At 39.7% G+C, this 21,277-nt stretch overlaps 1 protein-coding gene across 11 annotated transcripts in view; it reads right to left on the bottom strand.

The window, feature by feature from the left end:
- TPK1 (thiamin pyrophosphokinase 1) overlaps nucleotides 1–21,277 on the bottom strand; it is a 337,147-nt gene that overhangs the window by 99,821 nt on the left and 216,049 nt on the right. For all 11 annotated transcript variants that reach the window (XM_032483569.1, XM_032483573.1, XM_032483567.1 and 8 more), the window contains one exon: nucleotides 2,222–2,333. In XM_032483569.1, the coding sequence (XP_032339460.1) occupies nucleotides 2,222–2,333 (112 nt within the window). The remainder of the gene's footprint in view (nucleotides 1–2,221; nucleotides 2,334–21,277) is intronic.

Consider the following 21,277-nt stretch of genomic DNA (forward strand, 5'->3'; position numbering starts at 1 on the left):
CGTGCCGAGTACAGGTGAGCATGCATTTGTGTGTGATGCAGCTGCTGCACTCCCACATGCATTCAGCCAGACACATGCCACAGAGTATCCACAGCACATTGCTATGAAATAAAACATGGTAATACAGGAAGTCTCAACAATGTTTGTGAAGATTCACATCTGGGCGATGGGTACCACCACAGGCACTTGTTTTAAAGACAGTGATGTCAACTATCACAAATTCAAACAGGTGAATCAGACCCCTTTTAGAACTTGTGGCATCACAGGGTGAGTGAGGATGCCAGGCTCGGGACCACCTGGGGAAGGTTTTGACGTCTTTCCTTGTGAAATTTGCTTATTCTCCTTGACCCAAGACCTGAGCAGCCCCTGACTAAGTTACTGCATCTCTGTTCTCCTCTTCTGGGCCCGGCCCCACCCTGTCACTCTGTAGGCGTGATGGACAAACTGACACTGACCTCAGGACTCTGTTTTTACAAGGACACTGAGTAAAGCAGGAGCCTCTCGGCGGGAAAAAAAAAAAATCTCTGCACTTCTCTTCAAGCCAATATGGTGCATTTCACAGTTATCTTTAGTACTTCTTAATGAGGTAACATCACCACTCAGAAAACCCCAACAATTAGCACTTTACCAGAGATCACTGATGAAATACTTTGTGTCCCAGCTCTATTGCTTTCCATACCCTGTGAAACTGCTAGTCCTTATTTTCACAAAGCTGTAGAAAAAAAAGTAATTATTTCAAGAGTCTAAGCCAGCAGTAAATAGATAAGTAATAGTGTAGAGTATTTTGGCAGGATTGAAACATTAACGCAGATTAAAAGCCACATCGTGCCCAAGGCCCCTTCCTGGAGTAAACTTTATCACACAGGATTAGGATGCGTGCATTACTGTGGGACACGGAGGATCCCAGAATGTTCTAAAGAGCACCGAACAATGCTGTTACCAAAGGATAAAGGAAGCTAACTGTCTTGGTGCCAGCCCTGGAAAACGAGGTCACTACCAGATCCAGGAGGAAGTTCACCATAGTCTCGATTGGGTCCTTAGAAAGAATGGGAACTCCAGACAGTACAGCAATTGTTTTAGGCTGGAAATATTTCCAAAACAGCTTCTAGCAGGAGCTGGTGTCAGTTTGAGCTAACCAGCTTCAAAGCCTGTCAGATTTCCATGGGCTGGAGAAGATCTGTTCTCCCGGTCCTTTTCAAATTCTGATGCGCTTTCCTGACATTTGCTTTGAAACATCCCTAGTTTTCCCTAATTGTTTCAGCAGTGGCTCATTGAAAGGCCTTTTAAAATGTCTTTTTATCTTCAATTTATTTATTTCTTTAAATATTTACTTCCTTGTGGGACCCCTAAAGTTTCACATGTTATAAAAGAATGACATGGTTCCATATTTTACTCTGTACGACCTTAGAGGTATTGGTCAATCAGGAGAACGTACCTTTGACAAAGCTCTTTGATTAAATTACTGTTATTCTTAACTAGGGGCTGATTCGTTTCACAATGCCTGATGGTTTCTTCTTAAATCAGCATTTATTTCATGAACAGATCCACCTTATTTTTTGTTCTTTTCAAACTGGCAGTTTCAGTATGACTAGTACCTCGTACACTTAGTAAGTATGGGAAAACCTGTTAAAATTTAGTAGGAATAGCTAATCTTATAAAATCTCAGGCATTTGACTACAAAAAGAACTCCACTTTAGTTAGAATAGCTACTTCTCTGGAAAAGTAAAGTAGGTTTCACGCACACAAAATCATGAAGAAGGTTGAGCAAAGAGTTCTTAGGTACAACATCAAAAGTATGATCTATAAAAGAAAAGAACTGGACTTCATTAAAACTAAATTAAATTAATGAATTTTGTTAATTAAATTTCAGAAAATGAAAAGATAAGCCGAAGACTCTGAGAAAGTATTTTCAAATCATGTATCTGATAAAGGACTTTTACCTAGAATACATGAAGGAATCTTACACTTCAGCATGAACAGATAACCCAGTTAAAATCTATGCAAAAGATCTGAATAGACATTATTCCAAAGAAAACATACAAATGGCCCATAAGCACACGAAACGACGTTCAACATCAGTAGTCATCAAGAAAGAGCAAAAAAAAAAACCCACAATGAGATACCACTTCATACTCACTGGGATGGTAATAATAATATTAACAACAACAATAATAATAAAGATCATTTCAAAAAGCTCCCTTTATGCAAGGGTTTTACTTACTGAGGTTCCACTTAAGGCCTGTCGTCGTAACCCGCTTGCATGGCTGTCCAACAGGAATAAGGCCACACCACTCACCTTCCAGTCCAGTGTCTACACACAATTTGTGTTTTCCCTGCAGAAGAGAAGGAATGATCATTAAGACGGGAAAAGAACGAAAGGGACCTTAAAGTGCACTGAAGACCTGGGTCCCATGTACCAGGTACCATCCTAGGAACTCCAAGCAGCTTATTATATTTAATTCTAACAACAAATTTATGGAGTACTTGCTGAATAATCCTGGGAACTTTCACCTGACTTAATTCTAGCAACAATTTTACAAGATAGCTTATTGGGGTTTGTTTTTTTTTAACCGTTTTTTTTAAAGTAGATTTACAATGTTGTGTTAGCTTCAGGTATTCAGCCAGGTGACTCAGTTATACACACACACAGATATATTTTTTTTCCAGATTCTTTTCCATTATAGGTTTTCACAAGATACTGAATATAGTTCCCTGTGCTGTACAGTAGGCCCTTGTTTTCTATTTTATATGTAGTAGTGTGTGTCTGTTAACTTCAAACTCCTAATTTATCCTCCCTCCCACCCTCGCCACTTTACCCGTTGGTAACCATAAGTTTGTTTTCTGTACCTGTGAGTCTGTTTCTGGTTAATAAATAAGTTTTGTTTTTTTTAAGATTCTACATATAAGTGATATCATAGGATATTTGCCTTTGTCTGACTTATTTCACTTAGTATGATAATTTCTAGGTACATCTGTGTTGCTGCAAATGGCATTATGTTATTCGTTGTTATGGCTAAGTATTGTTCCGTTGTATATATATAATCTTATCATATCTATACCACATCTTTATCCATTCAATTGTGGATGGACATGTAGGTGGCTTCCATGACCTGGCTGTCGTAAATAGTGCTGCTATGATACATGGGGGTGCAGGTATCTCATCAAATTAGAGTTTTCATCTTTACTGAATATATGCCCAAGAGTAGGATTTTAGGATCATGTGGTAACCCTGCTTTTAGTTTTTCAAGGAACTCCATGCTGTTCTCCACAGTGACTACACCAATTTACATTCCCACCAAGAGTGCAGGAGGGTTTCTTTTCCTTCACACCTTCTCCAGCATTTATTATTTGTACACTTATTAATGATGGCCATTCTGACTGGTGTGAGGTGATACCTCATTGTAGTTTTCATTTGTATTTCTCTAAAAATTAGTGATGTTGAGCATCTTTGCATATGCCTGTTGGCCATCTGTATGTCTTCTTCGGAGGAATGTTTATTTAGGTCTTCTGTCCATTTTTTGTGTGGGTTGGCTTTTTTTGTATTAAGTTGCAGGAGCTGTTTGTATACTTTAGAAATTAGTCCCTTGTTGGTAGCAATGTTTGCAATTATTTTCTTCCAGTCTGTAGGCTGTCTTTTTGTTTTTTAATTGTTAATTATTACTTTTACATAACAGAAAACTGAAGTTTTGTAAGATTAAATGTGTCCAGGAGCACACAGATAACAAGGGGCAGAAACAGGATTCCTGCTTACACCTGTCAATTCCAAAGACTAAACTGACTCCACGTGCTAAAGGTGTAGCCCTAAATGATATGGAGTTCTAGGGTCTTCATCCAACACTTGCTTGAATGTAAATACAGCATTGTTTCCTAAGTAAAATCTCTCCTTTTTATTTGAGGATGGGGCTTCTAAACTTCAGCATTCAGTGTCAATCCTGCTAGTGGTTAACCCATTTCCTATACCCATGGCCACTCTGGAAGATGCTCAGTGAGAAGTACCTCTACCACGAGACAAAGGATCTGCTCTGAGAAACGGGAATGCTTCTTCTATTCTGATAATGAAAACTGATATAATTTACCTTATTTTCAATTTTTCAATTTACAGGAGGGTTAAAGTTAAAATCCTCAATCAAGGTCATAATGTTTGCTTTTAAATAAAATACTTGGGAACTCCTCTTCCACAAAACAATGGTTCTCCACTCCAACTCTATTCATTATCCTTAGGGTATACAATCTTTGTAGAAAGATACCTCAAGTCCTTAAGGGAAAATGTCAAGACATGCAAGCGTTGAATAATAGAATAAAAAAGGTATCTTTCATAATTCAAATAACTCTGAAGGAATTAAGTGCCAAAAGATATTCTGTAATATAGTATCTTTTTAAACTATACTTACTATATGACGTATTACCACGTCTCCTTGTACCGCTGTTTCACTTTTATTATAACTATGCTTTTTATACTGTATGTTGTAAGTTTCTGAGAACTTATTCTACTGTATACAGGCCTCAACATATGAATAGGCTTTGTCTTTTGTCAAAAGATTGCTTTTTTTCAGGAAAACAATTCTCCAGGTTACATATGAGTCCTTGTATTTAACACAAGTTCATTCAGACACTTACTGCCTATGCAATTCATATACATATATTTCTATTTGAACATTCAATCAGAGGGCATACATTCAATTCGAAGGGCTTAAATACACAAAGAAAATTTTTAAAGAAAATATAAAATACATTTGAACTTGGTGTTCACCTTTGGAAGAAAAGACAGGCAATGCATGCAGGTATACACCAAGGAACAGATTAGATGCACACAGAGAAATGTGGGTGGACTGAAAACCCAGTGCATTGTAAAAGCATAATGCATAGTAGGAAATAGAATCATGGTAAATTACAGAACCCCATCTATGTCAATTAAAATAAATGCAAACACAGTAAGATACTTTCTCTAATAACAAAATTAAAAATACATGTATTTAAAAATTACTGTATTAATTAATATCAATTTATATATTAATTAAATTTAAACATTTATATATATATCAACAAGGATTACATATATATCAACAAGGATTCTCGCTTGGACCAGGGGTGATAATGTGCCATGAACTGACAAGGGTAATTGACTCGACACTGAAATCTCATAAACATAAAATAACAAGTAAGTTTTTTAAGATATTAAGTGATACAAGACAAATTCTTAGACTCTTCTGAAGAAAAAACATATAGAGAAAATAGTCTAATAATTCTAAGCAGTAATTCAAGAAATAACGAGATACAGCCATGGAAAAAACTCAGGAGTGAAATAAAAACTAATCTTGTTCTTGAATCATTATATCTTTGGTGTTTTCTTTTAGTGTAATTTAGAGCAAAATCATACAAACCATATTATAGTTGTAGAACATTTCTATATATTTCAGTACAAAAGTAATGCTATAACTGTCAGAAGGCACAGGTAAGGAAAATGGTAGAAAAAGTGCAGTGGCCCTCATTTTCTCACTATTTTACACCAGAGAGGAGTCAGAATATAGAAACTAAATGGGCAGATTTTTTAAAAGGGGGGACTGTAAACCCTGCCGGCCTCAGTGAGTCATTGGTGACATGGGCGACATGCCTGAGGAGCAGCCATGGGACTGAGGAGTGAGATGTGCAGTCGTTCTCATCTTCATGCAGCCAATTACCCATTCATGAACCCCTAAGCTAAAGTCGGAGACGAGTTACACAACTGTACACAGCAAACTGTCATCAGCGCGCGGAAGGCAATGCACCAGGAAGCAGGAAAGACGACAGATCAGAGGCCTGACCAGGTGTGGGGAGTGGAGAATGGCGTGTAAGCCAGGGGCTCCCTGAGGAACGATGCCTGTGTGGGAACCGAAGGAGAACAGAAGCAACTCCGCCCCGGGAGGGGAAGAGGCTTGCTTGCCCACGGCGCAGGTACCCAGGGGTCAGGAGGAGGCTCCCTGAGGGCAGAATGGGTGGGGCACCAATTTTTAGGGCAGTGGAGCTATTCTGTACGACCCTGTAACGGTGAATACGTCGCATTGTGCATTTCTCAAAACACATCGTATGTATAACACAGGGAATGAACCCTAATGCAAATTATGGAATTTCCTTAATCCACTTTTTTTGTTGACTCTTTGTAACAAATGTACTGCACTAACGCAAGATAATGGGGGAAACTGCGAACAGGAAAGGAGGTACACGGGAACTCTCTATCTAATCTGCTCAATTTTCTGTAAATGTAAAACTACTCTAAAAATGAAGGGTATTAATTTGTTTTTAAGTCTCTCAATGACTTTCAGTTTCTGATCCCCTAACAAACAGCTACATGCTGGTGGGTTTGAAACCCATGCCAGCTAGGTGAGAGTTCCCACATACGGACGCTTCTCAGCAGCCTTTACAACTTTGTTCTGCTTTTCTTCTCCCTTTGAAAAAAAGGGGGGGGGGGTTGTTTGTTTGTTTAAGCCGTGAGCCACCTTTATTTCTTTGTATAACTTTTTCCCTAAGTTGATTTACACTAAATAGCTCACCACATGAATTCTGGGTTTTGTTTTTCCCTACTACTCTCCTTTACAGAAGTCATTGTCTCTGAAGATACAGATGCTAAATACGAATTATGGTCCACAGATGCCAAACATAACACACTTTAACGAATTTGGCAGCAGTAACAAAGCCTTTATAATCAAAGGAGTTACTGAGAGAGAGAGAGAGTATTGTAGAAATTTTGATTTCAGTAGAATTCCTTTGGCTTCAGCAGCGAAGGAACAGGAAGCAATGGTGACTTCTCATGTTGGCGGATTCCAGCTGGAGAGGGCTATTCTCCAGGGTTCCCCATCAGAAAGCACGTGTATCAGAGGGGTTACGGGCAACCTGCAGCCTCCAGGGCACTGGGTGGCTGAGGACACAGGACAGAGAAGGACAGAGACACACACCTGGCCCCGATGGCTCTACCTCTGTCCTGGTAATGGTGTCTCCAACAAGGAGACCTGCTGTTAGAGACAGACTTCTTCGTTCCTGATCAAAGAGACTCGTGCCCTTGGGCTGTCTTATTTTCAGTGTGTTACAGCTAATTCCTGTCGTTTAGCTGAAGACTTTCCTCCCTCTGTCTGTGGCCTGCTTCATGGTCTGGCAGTGGTCAGCGGAACACGTGACCATGTTTGGAGCTCTGGCTCACTCCAACAAAGGATGGTAAAGGAAATGAGGAATGATTTCTCCACTCATGGATATTAACTTCCTGAGGAGATTCTTCAGCTTGGATCATAATGCAAAGGAAAAAGCTCGTATACCTGTTAAGTTTTATTATCCCAGGGAGAGGGTAAATGTTACAAAATCCACTGATTTAAATGACACAACGGTAAGCTTTCTTTTCTAGCCTTGCTGTATATTCACTGCCTTCCTCATTATTTTAAGACTCAACAGACCCTGAAATTTTCAATCTGGGAATAAGTTAGTTTGTGGACCTAAGAAGTCACAGACAGGTAGGTCTTAACCTACAATCAATGAACAGTTCTTTCTCTTGTTTCAAAAGGTGTTTAGCCACATGTGAGTGGTCTTTGTGTGGATAAATAGGCAAATTTAGCTTTGTATGGTTAACAGAGAGCAATATTATGCTTTTCTCCTATATCCTCAAGTCCATGTGACACCGTTACAATGGACACAAAAAGGCATTTTTGTTCATTTCTCAGATTTCTCAGTTCATAATATATGCCAGCCTATATGGGATTTGACGCAGGCAGGTGTGCAGCTGACATTAAAGAACTTCCCTAAAGATTTATGCCATTCATGGCGACTAGAGGCACATGCACTAATCATTGACTTCCATCTACTCTCATGAATCTTTGCATGGCTTCCTGTTCTGTCCTGTGTTCTGAGCCAAGATAACTCTTTGAAGTCAAAGATATTTCTATACGGTAAAGACAGAACAAAAATCAATCACAGACAGTTTGGTTCTCCAACCATGGTAATTTTTTTTTTTTAACATATTAACAACTTCAGTAAGGGATGAAATTGTAATTCAGTGAAAGGAAACAAAGACATTGCCTGGCTCCTATGCTGGAAATCACACTTATAAGCACATAAATGACAAACAGCATGACAGTCACCGTCCCTAGGCTGTAATGCCAAACTAGAGCAAAATATGCATAAGAAGATACCTAATGACGGGGTAAGAAATCACGGTCCCTTTGTATTTTACCTCCTCTTTGCAAATGGACATGACTGAGAGAAAAGATAAAGCTCACCCCAGATTTTGCTTGTGTAAAAAGACCAAACATTGAGCCATCTGAATCCTGTTTACATCTTTAAATCCTTAAATCCAATAACTGTGCCAAGTTTTATTCAAAGATTTCTTAATGTGGGTCTCACAAAATACATAGCAATTTAACAAGATCATTCACAAAGCCAATGAACACAGGAAGAACACAAAAGGACTTTCTACTTAGCGCAAAAGACTCGAGGAGCAGGTGCCAATGCTAGTTTATAAAGTAAATAACCAGTCATCAAATTGCTGCTAAAGCTGAACTTCCACCCGTGGCTAATTGTAGCTAAACTCTCTGCACAAGGTTAGACCCGGTATGAATGAACACTGCTGTACACTGATTAAACACAAGGCTAACCTCTGCTAACCCATCTTTTGTTAGTTTGTCCAAGTACTTAAAAAAATTTATCAGCTAACACTACAGGAATTTAAATTGCCTGCAGGAAAGAGTAGTGGAAGAAGTCAACGGAAGGATCTTACACTACATTTGCCAGGAGACAAGGTTACCTCTCCCAACAGACAGACTATTGTGCTGGTACATTGTCATACTGTGACTGCTCACATGACCAAAAGTAGTCACAAGAGAAATGGTCTTCCCAGTGAGCTTGTCGTTGTGTATTTACTTTTGTTTGTCTATATAAATGTAGAATTCAAAACACAAGTGCACTGGTTTAACAGATATTTATTTATCACTGATTGATTGACTGTGTTTTCTTTTGAAAATGCATTAATACCGTATCTATAAAGCTTTTAGAGTTTCAAATCGTGTCAGAACCACATTTTTCCAAAGTGCATTCCACAGAACGCTACTCGTCGGGTCAGGGAAGATTAGAACAAATGCTCCTTGGAGCCTCCTCTTGTAAATCACAACTCACACCAGCAGGCTAAGTGTTCTAGGTATGCCTGTGGCAAAAAACCCTATTTCCCTGAGCGAGTGTTTCCTAAACTTACTTGACTACAGCTCCTCTACCAGACCCTTAAATAACACCTCACAGTTACCCATAGGATTTACATTTCATGAAATCTACCTAAGAACATACTGATTTGGAACAATTTTGCACGTAGTACCTACAACTAGGATTTTTGGTGTAATACTTTCATAGCTGGGACATTTCAATGTTACGTTTTGAAATTAATAACCTCCATCTGATTTTTGTTTTTGAAACTACTCAGTAGTAAATTGAGGCTGAAATCACGCATCTTTTGATGAGAGGTAGGCTTACTCTCCTAGCAAGAGGTTAATAACAATACTGGATGCATGTTTAAACAAAACAAAACCTTGTGAACACTCGTTAAGCCAGTTTACTTATAAGTCAAAAATATTTATGAAACCCCCACTGCTGTTAGCGACAGTAAAATACTATGATAGGCCAATCTCCTCATTAACCCCCAACACTAGACTATTTCAAAATAAAGCTGATGAAACTGATGTTTGTCCTTTCTTTCCAAGCACCTCGGTATTGATTTTTCCCCCAATGTATCCTACCCTATCTTTATGCTGCCCTTTTATTGCAGTCAGAGAAAATAACCTGGTGATGCTTTCACACTAAATTGTCAGAAACCTACTGTTTGCTCCTCCAAAAGATATGGACATTTTAACTGATGACTTCTGAAGACAATACTTGTCCCAGAAGCAAGCAGTGGAAACAGGACAGGTTATAATGAAAGATATGTTCTGAATCCAGAGTGACTGCAGAGTGCTCCAACTACTTCAGACAAATGCTACTCTACTTAATGTGTGGCGTATCAGGACGCCCACGTTCCCCTGTCTATAGTCTTTCTTAGGCTATTTCTCCATCCTTAGCCGAGAGAAGCTTTGAAGCAAAGGTCAAATGCTACCTTTTAATGAACCCTCCCTCTGTATTCCAGTTAACATAGATCATACTTATTTCTAATGGCTGCAATCTTGAATTACTTATACCACAAAATAGAGCATCTTGTTACTGTGTTGCATCTCTCAAATGGGTTCATATTATATCTTTTAAAAGGATAACATTTCTTTTAAGGCAAAAACCCCTGCCCTTTGTTTCTGTTGCATTTTTAGCCCAGGGGAAGGGACATATTAAGTGTCTAATAAGTATCTGACTAATGGTTTAGAGTAAACGGAAAAAGTATTGATAAAAGGGGGTCAATATGCTTAGAAAAATCTCTATCAAAATTAGAGTAGATGAGGGAGGGTCCAGTTGAACTGAAAGGTCTCAATGCAGACACCTTGATAGAATTTCCTGTATAGATAATGCCTACTTCATTGGACACCGGGACAAACCACACACAACCAATAATTAAGAATACGCCACCAAACAGCAGTCAAAATACACTTCACAGTGCGTACAGAGTATACGTTTCATGTTTGTATGTAAAATGGGCATAACAGTACTATCTTATTGGGTTATTCTGAGGACTAATGAGATCATATGTGTAAGATGCAAAGAACAGGGCTTCAAACATTCCTATTACAAACATTGTTTCACTTACCCCTTTCTCCCTCTGTCAACTCCTCTAAGTTTCATTTGAACACAAGTTTTCTTTCCACTTTTCTCTGTTCTTAATTTTATAAAAACCTAGTCACTTTGTCCCAATAATTTTTAAAGGAAAAAAAAGTGATTATGCTTCACAAGATTGATATAAAATATTAGCAAGAGGGGAGAAAGACAAAAATGTTTTATGTGAACATTTTTCTGTTTAACCTTCATAAGACGCTGAGATATCTTAAAGAGAAGAATCCTATCTGCATTTGCTACTAAGAAGCTCTAGTTTTCAGTAAACTATTATAAATAATGAGTTCCTGTATTCTGAAAGAGTCTACACACCTCCCCAACTTTGTTCAATTTTAGAAAAGTTCTCAGAACTCTTTCTGAGGGCTCACATTTGGTCATCACATCCAAAATGTAGTTCTTCAAGTTAACTTTTGGAATTCTTAATTTGAACTCAGCCAAGTACAAAGGTAACGCAAGTTTCTCTTTCTTTAATACAAGCAAATAGTTTAAATAAAATTCAACTCAGACTCTAAGTCCACTGAACTTGTTTCTCAGACTTTCTCATAATGGGGAGAGCTTTGATGGGAGTGCCAACACTGTAACATGTATTTCAACTGCCCCCCTTGCCTCCTCAGCTACGCCAGCTCTCCTTCTAGATTAGAGCTGAATGCAACAGAAAACCAGCTTCCCACGGCGACTCCAAGCACAGACATCCTCCTCCACCTGACCCCTCCCTTTTGTCAGATTTATCAAGCCCCCGTACCCTTATCTTCTCTGCTCTCCTGGAAGCTGCACGTCGTTAGGACTGACTGGGGAGTGGAGGCTGGGGGCCAGGTGGTCTGATGGGAGGGAAGTACTGGATCAGCCTATTCATTATCCTATCAAACGCCTGAGGAAGTGAGACGCAGTGTGGCAGAGGCTGGGCACGGTTAACTGAGCCGGGTGTCTCATTCTGGTGTTTTCGTTCGGTTTTGCTTTCCACTCGTGTTCACAATGCTCATGGGATATTGTTAGTGCTCCTGAAGAAGGTGGGAAGAAAGGGATGGCTTTGCATTAATTTATTTCAAACCCCAGCATGACTATCAGACTTTCTGTATTGGAGGAAATAATGAGAAAGTTTCAGGGAAAGAAAAAGAGAGACGTAAATACGGCAGCAACTTTTGAATATCTGCTGTGACTTCATCTTCTTTTGGGCACCATGATTCCCCTAACAACCTGGAGTGGTAGGATGACGCTAAGATAGAGACTGTAGACTCGGAACAGTCAGTAACTTGCTCAAGATCACTCAACTAGTAATTAGTAGATGTGGGATCTAAACCCGAGAAGGCTGTGATTTTAAGGCTCTTTTTTTTTTTTTTTTTTTTTGTAAACTGTATCATCATGGTTTTCTAGGCTTCTCACTTAAAAAGCCAGTTAGACCATTTCATTCCTTTGCTCTTCTTCCCATGCTACTTTTTGTTCCTTATAGTCAATCGCCAAGCTTTTACCTGCTCTTACCCAAAGCTGGCCCTAAAATAATAAAATACTCATACAGTAAATAAATTAATAAGTAAATAACTACCTTCCTTGACTTCATCCACCTCTGTTCAACATTCCCCATCTATTCACATATCCCCACTCATTTAGTTTGCCCTTTGCTAGAGACAATGTAAGGAGGGGGCTGATAAGGACGTGTGGGACACTCATTCATGTTTTTTTCCTATTGAAGTGTAGCTGATACAATGTTTTTTTAGTTACTGGCGTACAGCATAGTGGTTCAGTTACATATATTCTTTTTCATATTTTTTATTATAGGTTATTATAAGATATTGAACATAGTTCCCTGTGCTATACAGTAGGACCTTGTTTATCTATTTTATATATAGCAGTTTGTATCTGCTAGTCCCAAACTCCTAATTTACCCCTCCCCGACTCTTCCCCCTTTGGTCACCATAAATTTGTTTTCTATGTCTGTGAGTCTGCTTCTGTTTTGTAAATAAGTTCATTTGTATCTTTTTTTAGATTCCACATGTAAGTGTTATCATATGACATTTGTCATTCTCTGTCTGACTTATTTCACTTAGTATGATAACCTCTAGGTCCATCCAAGTTTTCAAAACACACATATTGGGTCTCCCAGAAGTTCACAAAGAATGGTTAAAGCAAAATCAACGATTGGGCTAAGGTTAGGAAAATTAATGTACAAAAGTGTTCTTTTTTTGTTTGTTTGTTTTTTTAAGATTTGACTATTTTTCAGTCAGGAACAGATAGGACAATTTTGCTTTCCCCACCCCGCCCAGATCTTATACGACTATTAATTACAAGCAGTAATTAAGTCAGATGGTACAAGTTCCAAGACTCAGTTCATGCATCATCACCTCTTGGATGGAAGCCCTTCTTCTCCAAAGCCCTGCATGAACCCCAGCCTGGGTTACCCGCACACCCTCTAGGCTCCACAGAGCACCGTTTAAAGTCTAACCCCCTTACTGGAAGATAAATACTTCAAGGAGAGAAGCCCTATCTCATTAATTTTTACATCTTTAAAGCACTGTACAATCTTGAACACACAGTAGGAATACAATGAATATTTCCTAATAGGGGGCATTATGCTTAGCTGTTTTCATGTAACTCTTTCAACCTCCAATTCCCATGCCAGCCACCACCTTACTAACCCATTACATTAAAACGCCTAGAAAGGGTTGTCTAAATTCACTGTTTCCAGTTCCTCTCCTCCAGTTCTTACACTCATATTCATTCCAAGTTAGTCTTGCCCCCAACTCTTTTCCAAAGTGGCTTTCGTCAAGATAACCAACGACCTCCAAACTGCTAAAGCCAACAGTCGGTTATCGGTCCTCATCGACTTGACCTACCAGTAGAATTTGCAATGGGTTATCACTCACTGTTCCTTGATACACTATCTCCACTTTGCTTCTAGAATACCACCATCTCTTGGTTTTCTTTTTCACCTACAATTTCCTTTGCTGTTTTCTCCTTTTCTCTCCAAATCCTCAAGTTGGACCGCTTCAAGGCTCAGTCTCTTAGTCTCAGCTAGACCTTCCTCTCTAACCTGTCCTCATTTATGTCCTTTGTAAGCTGAGTCATTTGGATGTTGGCAAATCCCAAATTCATGTCTCTAGCCTAGACTTCTCTCTCTGACTCTGGTCCTGAACATAAAACTGCCTGTTGGACACATGCTGATGTTTTACCTCAAACCCACCCTAGTACGGCACTTTTGATCTGAGTGGGTATCTAATCTATCCTTCCAATTGCTCAGGTGAAAAGTTTTTCTTCTTTTTTCAGGTCCATAAGGAAACCCTATTTACTCTACATTCTAAATATATCCAGATTCCTGTCACTTCTCATAGTTTCTTTCAATACAGCCCTCTCCAAGCCACCATGACAAGATTTCCTCTTGTCCCTCCAGAGTCAACTCAACTGCCAAAGTGATCCCTTTAAAAAATAAGGCAGACTCACATACCTCCACACTGACCCCACTTCTCAAGAGAAATACTCCTAGCTTTCTGAAAGTTCTCCAGTTCCTCCTTCTCACCCCTGGGGAGTCTGGCTTGACTTCAGATTCTGTCCATGGAGTGAGTCTGAGAGAAATGCTGTCATTATTAATAAATCCTTGTTTTGAGCTAGCCTGAGGGGTCTGTTCTATGCACAGTGCTGGGGTTACATGCACAGGTGCCGGACAAAGACTTCACGGACTTGAACCCCTTTTCATCGTATTAGTGTTTCATTTCCCTCATCTATTAAACCAGAATAAAAAGACTGTTTTGAGAATTAAGTGACTTGATATATGATGTACTCAGAATAGTGCCGGGAGAGACGGAGAAGATGGCGGAGTAGAAGGACGCTCGCAGGTCACCCTCTCCCACAAATACACCAAGACCCACATCTACAGACCCACTCAGCCAACCAGAGCACCTGTGGAACTCCGACAGAACATCGCCCTCTTCAAAAGATAAAGACACCAAAAATCTGGTAGGAGAAAAGGAAAAAAGAAAGAACAAAAGGCAAAGCAGCACGGGATGGGTCCCGTGGGGAGGGAGCGGCAAAGGAGAACTGGCGCTCGCTCGCTGGGTCTCCCCTCTCCAACTGAGAGGCCAGCGGGATGGAGGGGGAGCCTCTGAGGCTCAGATCTGTACAGAGCAGCCCTTGACTAACAGAACTAAGTTAAACGGGCACAGAGCGTCCCCCCGACACCCAGCCTGAGACGCGGGCCGGCAGCGGCGGGCAGGGCCAGGCTGCACAAGCCGGGCGGAGGACGGGGGCGGCTGCACGGGGGCAGCCCCGGGGGACCGCAAGGGGCTGCGCCCCGTGGCTGTGGGTGCACAGGGCAGAACAACCTGGGCCCTCCATAAAACAGCAAGGTTGATGTGCTCTCGGGGGAAGGGTGCACACCCCCATCTCTGAAAACCCGCGGGAAGTTTCGGGGGAAGAGAGGCGGGGCTCAGGCACAGCCGCCATATCCTCCGTGCTGAGCACTCAGGCGGGGGCGGGGGCGAAACCTGCATCCGCACCATAAGGCTTAGCAGCCTCAAAGGCCAGACTGAGACTGGCCTGCAGCCTGGGGCAGATAGGATCCTTCCATCCTGGTCCCTCAGAGAACTTGCTCCGCCAAGACAAACAAGGAGCTGAGCTTTGGCCCAGAGCAGGGACAAGGCTGTCCCTCGGTCTTCCCCGAGCGCACCCGCGGAGCGCCGACCAGGGCGGAGCACCGACAGCCGCACAGAGCAGCGGAGCTACCGGCGGCGGCGCAGGTAGAGCGAGAGCGGCCCCCAGCCTTTCGGGCAGGAACACAGCCCCTGACCGAGGTGCTGGGAGGGGGCACGACCCGCCCTCCTACCCGGCCAGTCTGCAACATCTGACTGCGGCATCCGGAGGGGCAGCGACCCGCCAGCCCACAGCAGAGAGCTGCACCTGACCCAGTGTTGGGAGGAGGCGCGATCTGCTTGCCGACAGGTGCTGGGAGCAGCACAGAAGAGGGCGCCAACGGAGGGCCTCTGAAAACAGCAAGCTGAGCTTCCAAAACAAGAGGAAGACAGAAAGACTTCACATTAAAAGCACACAGACTCCAGGAGAACACCGACAAACTCCACCCCCCCCCCCCTTTTTTTTTAAAATCTGTTTTTACCTGTTCTATTTTCTATTACTCTCTTAATCTTTACTTCTTAATTCATTTCTATTTCTCTTGGGTTTTGATGTCCTGCTATTGATTAGACACAGGTTTCAAATACATCTATTCATCACCCCCCCTTTTTTTGTAAAGGTTTCAAAAGGACATCTCAACCCAATTAATACTCTGCTTCAACTCACTCTTCTATTATTCATTATACACTGTTTTCAAACCCTCTTTCTCCCTTCTTTTAAAATTCTTTCTCTCTCTTATTTTTTTTTCTTTTTTTCCTAAGTTCTATTCCTAAATAGGCATCAGATAGATAAAATCCTTAAGGACCAAAATAAACAACTGATACTCCATAAACCACAGTGCCAAAGAGGTATGAGCAAGATGAAGAAGCAGAGAAACCTTTCCCAATTAAAAGAACAAGAGAAATCCCCTAAAAGAAAGATCAACGAAATAGACATCGATAGCCTACTAGATCAAGATTTCAAAAAAGGAGTGATCGAATTGCTGAAGGAATTAAAAGAGATAGTGTTTAGAGATATAAAATATGTCAAAAATGAAATTGAAGCTATAAAGAAGAGCCAAGTAGAATGGGTAAACTCATTGACAGAGATGAGGAATGATCTAATAGCTGTGCAAAGCCGACTACATAATGCAGAGGAACGAATTAGTGATCTAGAAGACAGGGCAATAGAAAGCACCCATTCAGAAGAACTACAAGAGAAGCAAATAAAAAATAATGAAAATAGCATAAGGGAGCTATGGGATAACATAAAGCATCCCAATCTTCGCATAATAGGGGTCCCAGAAGGAGAAGAAAGATCAAAGGGGATTGAAAAGGTTTTTGAAGAAATCATGACTGAAAACTTCCCAAACTTAAAGAAGGAATCAGATATCCAAGTACAGGAAGCTGAGAGGGTCCAAACAGGAAGAACCCAAATAGACCCACACCAAGACATATCATAATCAAGATGGCCAGAGTCAAGGATAAAGAAAGGATTCTAAAGGCAGCAAGAGAAAAGCAAAGAGTAATTTACAAGGGAACCCCCATAAGGCTCTCAGCTGATTTCTCTACACAAACACTACAGGCCAGAAGGGAGTGGCAAGATATATTCAAAGCCCTGAATGAAAAAAAGATGCAGCCTAGGATCCTTTATCCAGCAAGGCTATCCTTGAGGATAGAAGGAGAAATAAAGAGTTTCACAGACAAGAAAAAGCTGCAGGAGTTTAGCAACACTAAACCCATGCTAAAAGAAATATTGAAAGGGCTATTTTAAATAGAAAAGCAGCAGGATGCTACAGAAATGAGAAACACACAACTGGAAAGGTGATAACTCATGAATTACAAATAAAGTAAACATGAAATTATAAAAGAAGACATACAAATCACTGAGAGTGGGAGAGGGAGACAGTGAAATATAGAATATTTTTTTCTTTTTCAAATTTTTTTAACAGTACTATGGGTTTGAGATCATGTTACTATCAGTTTAATAAAAACAGTTACAGTAATGGGTTGCTAGAGTTACAAAAAAGGGAAACCACAAGCCAAAAATTTACAAAGGAGTCACAAAAATTAAATAAAATCCATGAAAATACAAAGGAAAATTACCAAACCACAAAAGGAAGAAGAAAGGAACAAAGAGGATATACCAATTCAACTGCAAAGATAAGTTCAAAATGGCAATAAACACACATCTATCATTAATTACTGTAAATGTTAATGGACTAAATGCTCCAGTCAAAAGACACAGAGTGGCAGACTGGATAATAAAGCATGAACCTTCAATATGCTTCATACAAGAGACCCACTTTAGGGAGAAGGACACATATAGATTGAGAGTGAAAGGATGGAAAAGGATATTCCATGCAAATGGAAAAGCCAAAAAAGCAGGTGTTGCAGTACTGATTTCAGACAAAATAGACTTTAAAACAAAGGCCATAAAGAAAGATAAAGAAGGACATTTTATAATGATTAAAGGAGTGATACAAGATGAGGATATTACACTCATTAATATATATGCACCCAATATAGGAGCACCTAAGTACATACAAGAATTACTAACAGAGATAAAGGGGGATATTGATGGGAATACAATCATAGTTGGAGATTTTAACACTGCATTAACATCACTAGACAGATCTTCCAGACAGAAAATAAACAAGGCAACAGAGAAATTAAATACTACAATAGAAAAACTAGATTTGGTGGATATTTTCAGAGCATTACACCCCCAAAAAATAGGATATACATTCTTTTCAAGTGCACATGGAACATTTTCCAGGATCGATCATGTACTTGGGCACAAAAGAAACCTCAACAATTTTAAGAAGATAGAAATTATCTCAAGCATCTTTACTGACCACAATGCCATGAAACTGGAAATCAACAACAGAGAAACAAAGGAGAAAAAAAGGAAAGCATGGAGATTAAACAATATGTTATTGAAAAAACAATGGATCAATGAGGAAATCAAAGCTGAAATTAAAAAATACCTTGAGACAAATGATAATAAAAGCACAACCACTCAAAACCTATGGGACACAGCAAAGGCAGTGCTAAGAGGGAAGTTTATAGCGATACAGGCCTTCCTCAAAAAAGAAGAACAATCTCAAAGAAACAATTTAACCCACCACCTGAATGAATTAGAAAAAGAAGAACAAAAAGCCCCAAAAAGCAGCAGAAGGAAGGAAATAATAAAGATCAGAGAGGAATTAAATACAATAGAGATTAACAAGACCATAGAAAAAATCAACCAAACCAAAAGCTGGTTTTTTGAAAAAGTAAATAAAATCGACAAACCTCTGGCCAAACTCACAAAGAAGAAAAAAGAGAGAGCACAAATTAGCAAAATAAGAAAGGAAAATGGAGAAATTACAACAAACAAAATAGAAATACAGAATATCATACGAGAATATTATGAAAAACTATATGGAACCAAACTGGATAACCTAGAGGAGATGGACAAGTTTCTGGAAACATACTGTCCACCAAAACTGAATCAAGAAGAATCTGAACACTTGAACAATCCAATCACTAGAAAGGAAATAGAAATAGCAATTAAAAACCTCCCTACAAATAAAAGTCCAGGACCGTACGGCTTCACCAGGGAATTCTACCAAACATACAAAGAAGAACTCATATCAGTCCTTCTCAAACTCTTCCAGACGATTGAAAAGGAGGGAATACTCCCAAACTCATTCTATGAAGCCACCATCACCCTGATACCAAAACCAGGCAAAGACACTACCAAAAAAGAGAATTATAGGCCAATATCACTGATGAACATAGACGCCAAAATCCTCACCAAAATATTAGCAAATAGAATCCAACAAAACATAAAAAAGATTATACATCATGACCAAGTGGGGTGCATCCCAGGGACACAAGGCTGGTTCAACATACGCAAATCAATCAATGTAATACATCACATCAACAAGAGAAAGGACAAAAACCACATGATCATCTCAATCGATGCAGAAAAAGCATTTGATAAAATTCAACACCCATTTATGATAAAAACTCTCGCCAAAGTGGGTATAGAGGGAACATATCTCAACATAATAAAAGCTATATATGACAAACCTACAGCCAGCATATACTCAACGGTGAAAAACTCAAAAGCTTCCCACTAAAATCTGGGACAAGACAAGGATGCCCACTATCACCACTCCTATTCAACATAGTCCTGGAAGTCCTAGCCACAGCAGTCAGGCAAGAGAGAGAAATAAAAGGGATCCAAATTGGAAAAGAAGAGGTAAAAGTGTCATTATATGCTGATGACATGGTACTATATATAGAAAACCCTAAAAGGTCCACACAAAAGGTACTAGAGCTGACTGAAGAATTCAGCAAGGTAGCAGGTCACAAAATTAACGTTCAAAAATCAGTTGCGTTTCTTTACACTAACGATAAATCAACAGAAGAAGAAAGTAAAGAAACAATCCCCTTTAAAATAGCACCCAAAGTAATAAAATATCTGGGAATAAATCTAACCAAGGAGGTGAAAGAATTATACACAGAAAACTATAAACCATTGATGAAGGAAATTAAAGAAGACTTTAAAAAATGGAAAGATATCCCATGCTCTTGGATTGGAAGAATCAATATTGTTAAAATGGTCACACTGCCGAAGGCAATCTACAGATTTAATGCAATCCTTATCCAATTACCCAGGACATATTTCACAGAACTAGAACAAATCATAATAAAATTCATATGGAACCATCAAAGACCTAGAATTGCCAAAGCATTACTGAAGAGAAAGAAAGAGGCTGGAGGAATAACTCTCCCAGACTTCAGACAATACTATAGAGCTACAGTCATCAAGACAGCATGGTATTGGTACCAAAACAGACATATAGACCAATGGAACAGAATAGAGAGCCCAGAAATGAACCCACAAACTTTTGGTCAACTCATCTTTGACAAAGGAGGCAAGAATATACATTGGAATAAAGACAGTCTCTTCAGCAAATGGTGTTGGGAAAACTGGACAGCAGCATGTAAAACAATGAAGCTAGAACACTCCCTTACACCATATACAAAAATCAACTCAAAATGGATCAAAGACTTAAACATAAGACAAGATACAATAAACCTCCTAGAGGAAAACATAGGCAAAACATTATCTGACATACATCTCAAAAATTTTCTCCTTGAAGAAATAAAAGCAAGAATAAACAAATGGGACCTAATGAAACTTACAAGCTTCTGCACAGCAAAGGAAACCAGAAATAAAACAAGAAGAAAACCTACGGAATGGGAGAAAATTTTTGCAAGTGAAACCGACAAAGGCTTGATCTCCAGAATATACAAGCAGCTCATACGACTCAATAAGAACAAAATAAACAACCCAATCCAAAAATGGGCAGAAGACCTAAACAAGCAATTCTCCAAGGAAGACATACAAATGATCATAAAGCACATGAAAAAATGCTCAATATCACTAATTATCAGAGAAATGCAAATCAAAACTACAATGAGGTATCACCTCACACCAGTCAGAATGGCCGTCATTGAAAAATCCACAAATGACAAATGCTGGAGAGGCTGTGGAGAAAGGGGAACCCTCCTACACTGCTGGTGGGAATGCAGTTTGGTGCAGCCACTATGGAAAACAGTGTGGAGATTCCTCAAAAGACTAGGAATAGACTTACCATATGACCCAGGAATCCCACTCCTGGGCTTGTATCCAGAAGGAACCCTACTTCAGGATGACACCTGCACCCCAATGTTCATAGCAGCACTATTTACAATAGCCAAAACGTGGAAACAGCCTAAATGTCCATCAACAGGTGACTGGATAAAGAAGAGGTGGTATATTTATACAATGGAATACTACTCAGCCATAAAAACTGACAACATAATGCCATTTGCAGCAACATGGATGCTCCTGGAGAATGTCATTCTAAGTGAAGTAAGCCAGAAAGAGAAAG

This window comes from Camelus ferus, chromosome 7 (assembly GCF_009834535.1).
Source record: "Camelus ferus isolate YT-003-E chromosome 7, BCGSAC_Cfer_1.0, whole genome shotgun sequence".
NCBI classification, from domain to species: Eukaryota; Metazoa; Chordata; class Mammalia; order Artiodactyla; family Camelidae; genus Camelus; species Camelus ferus.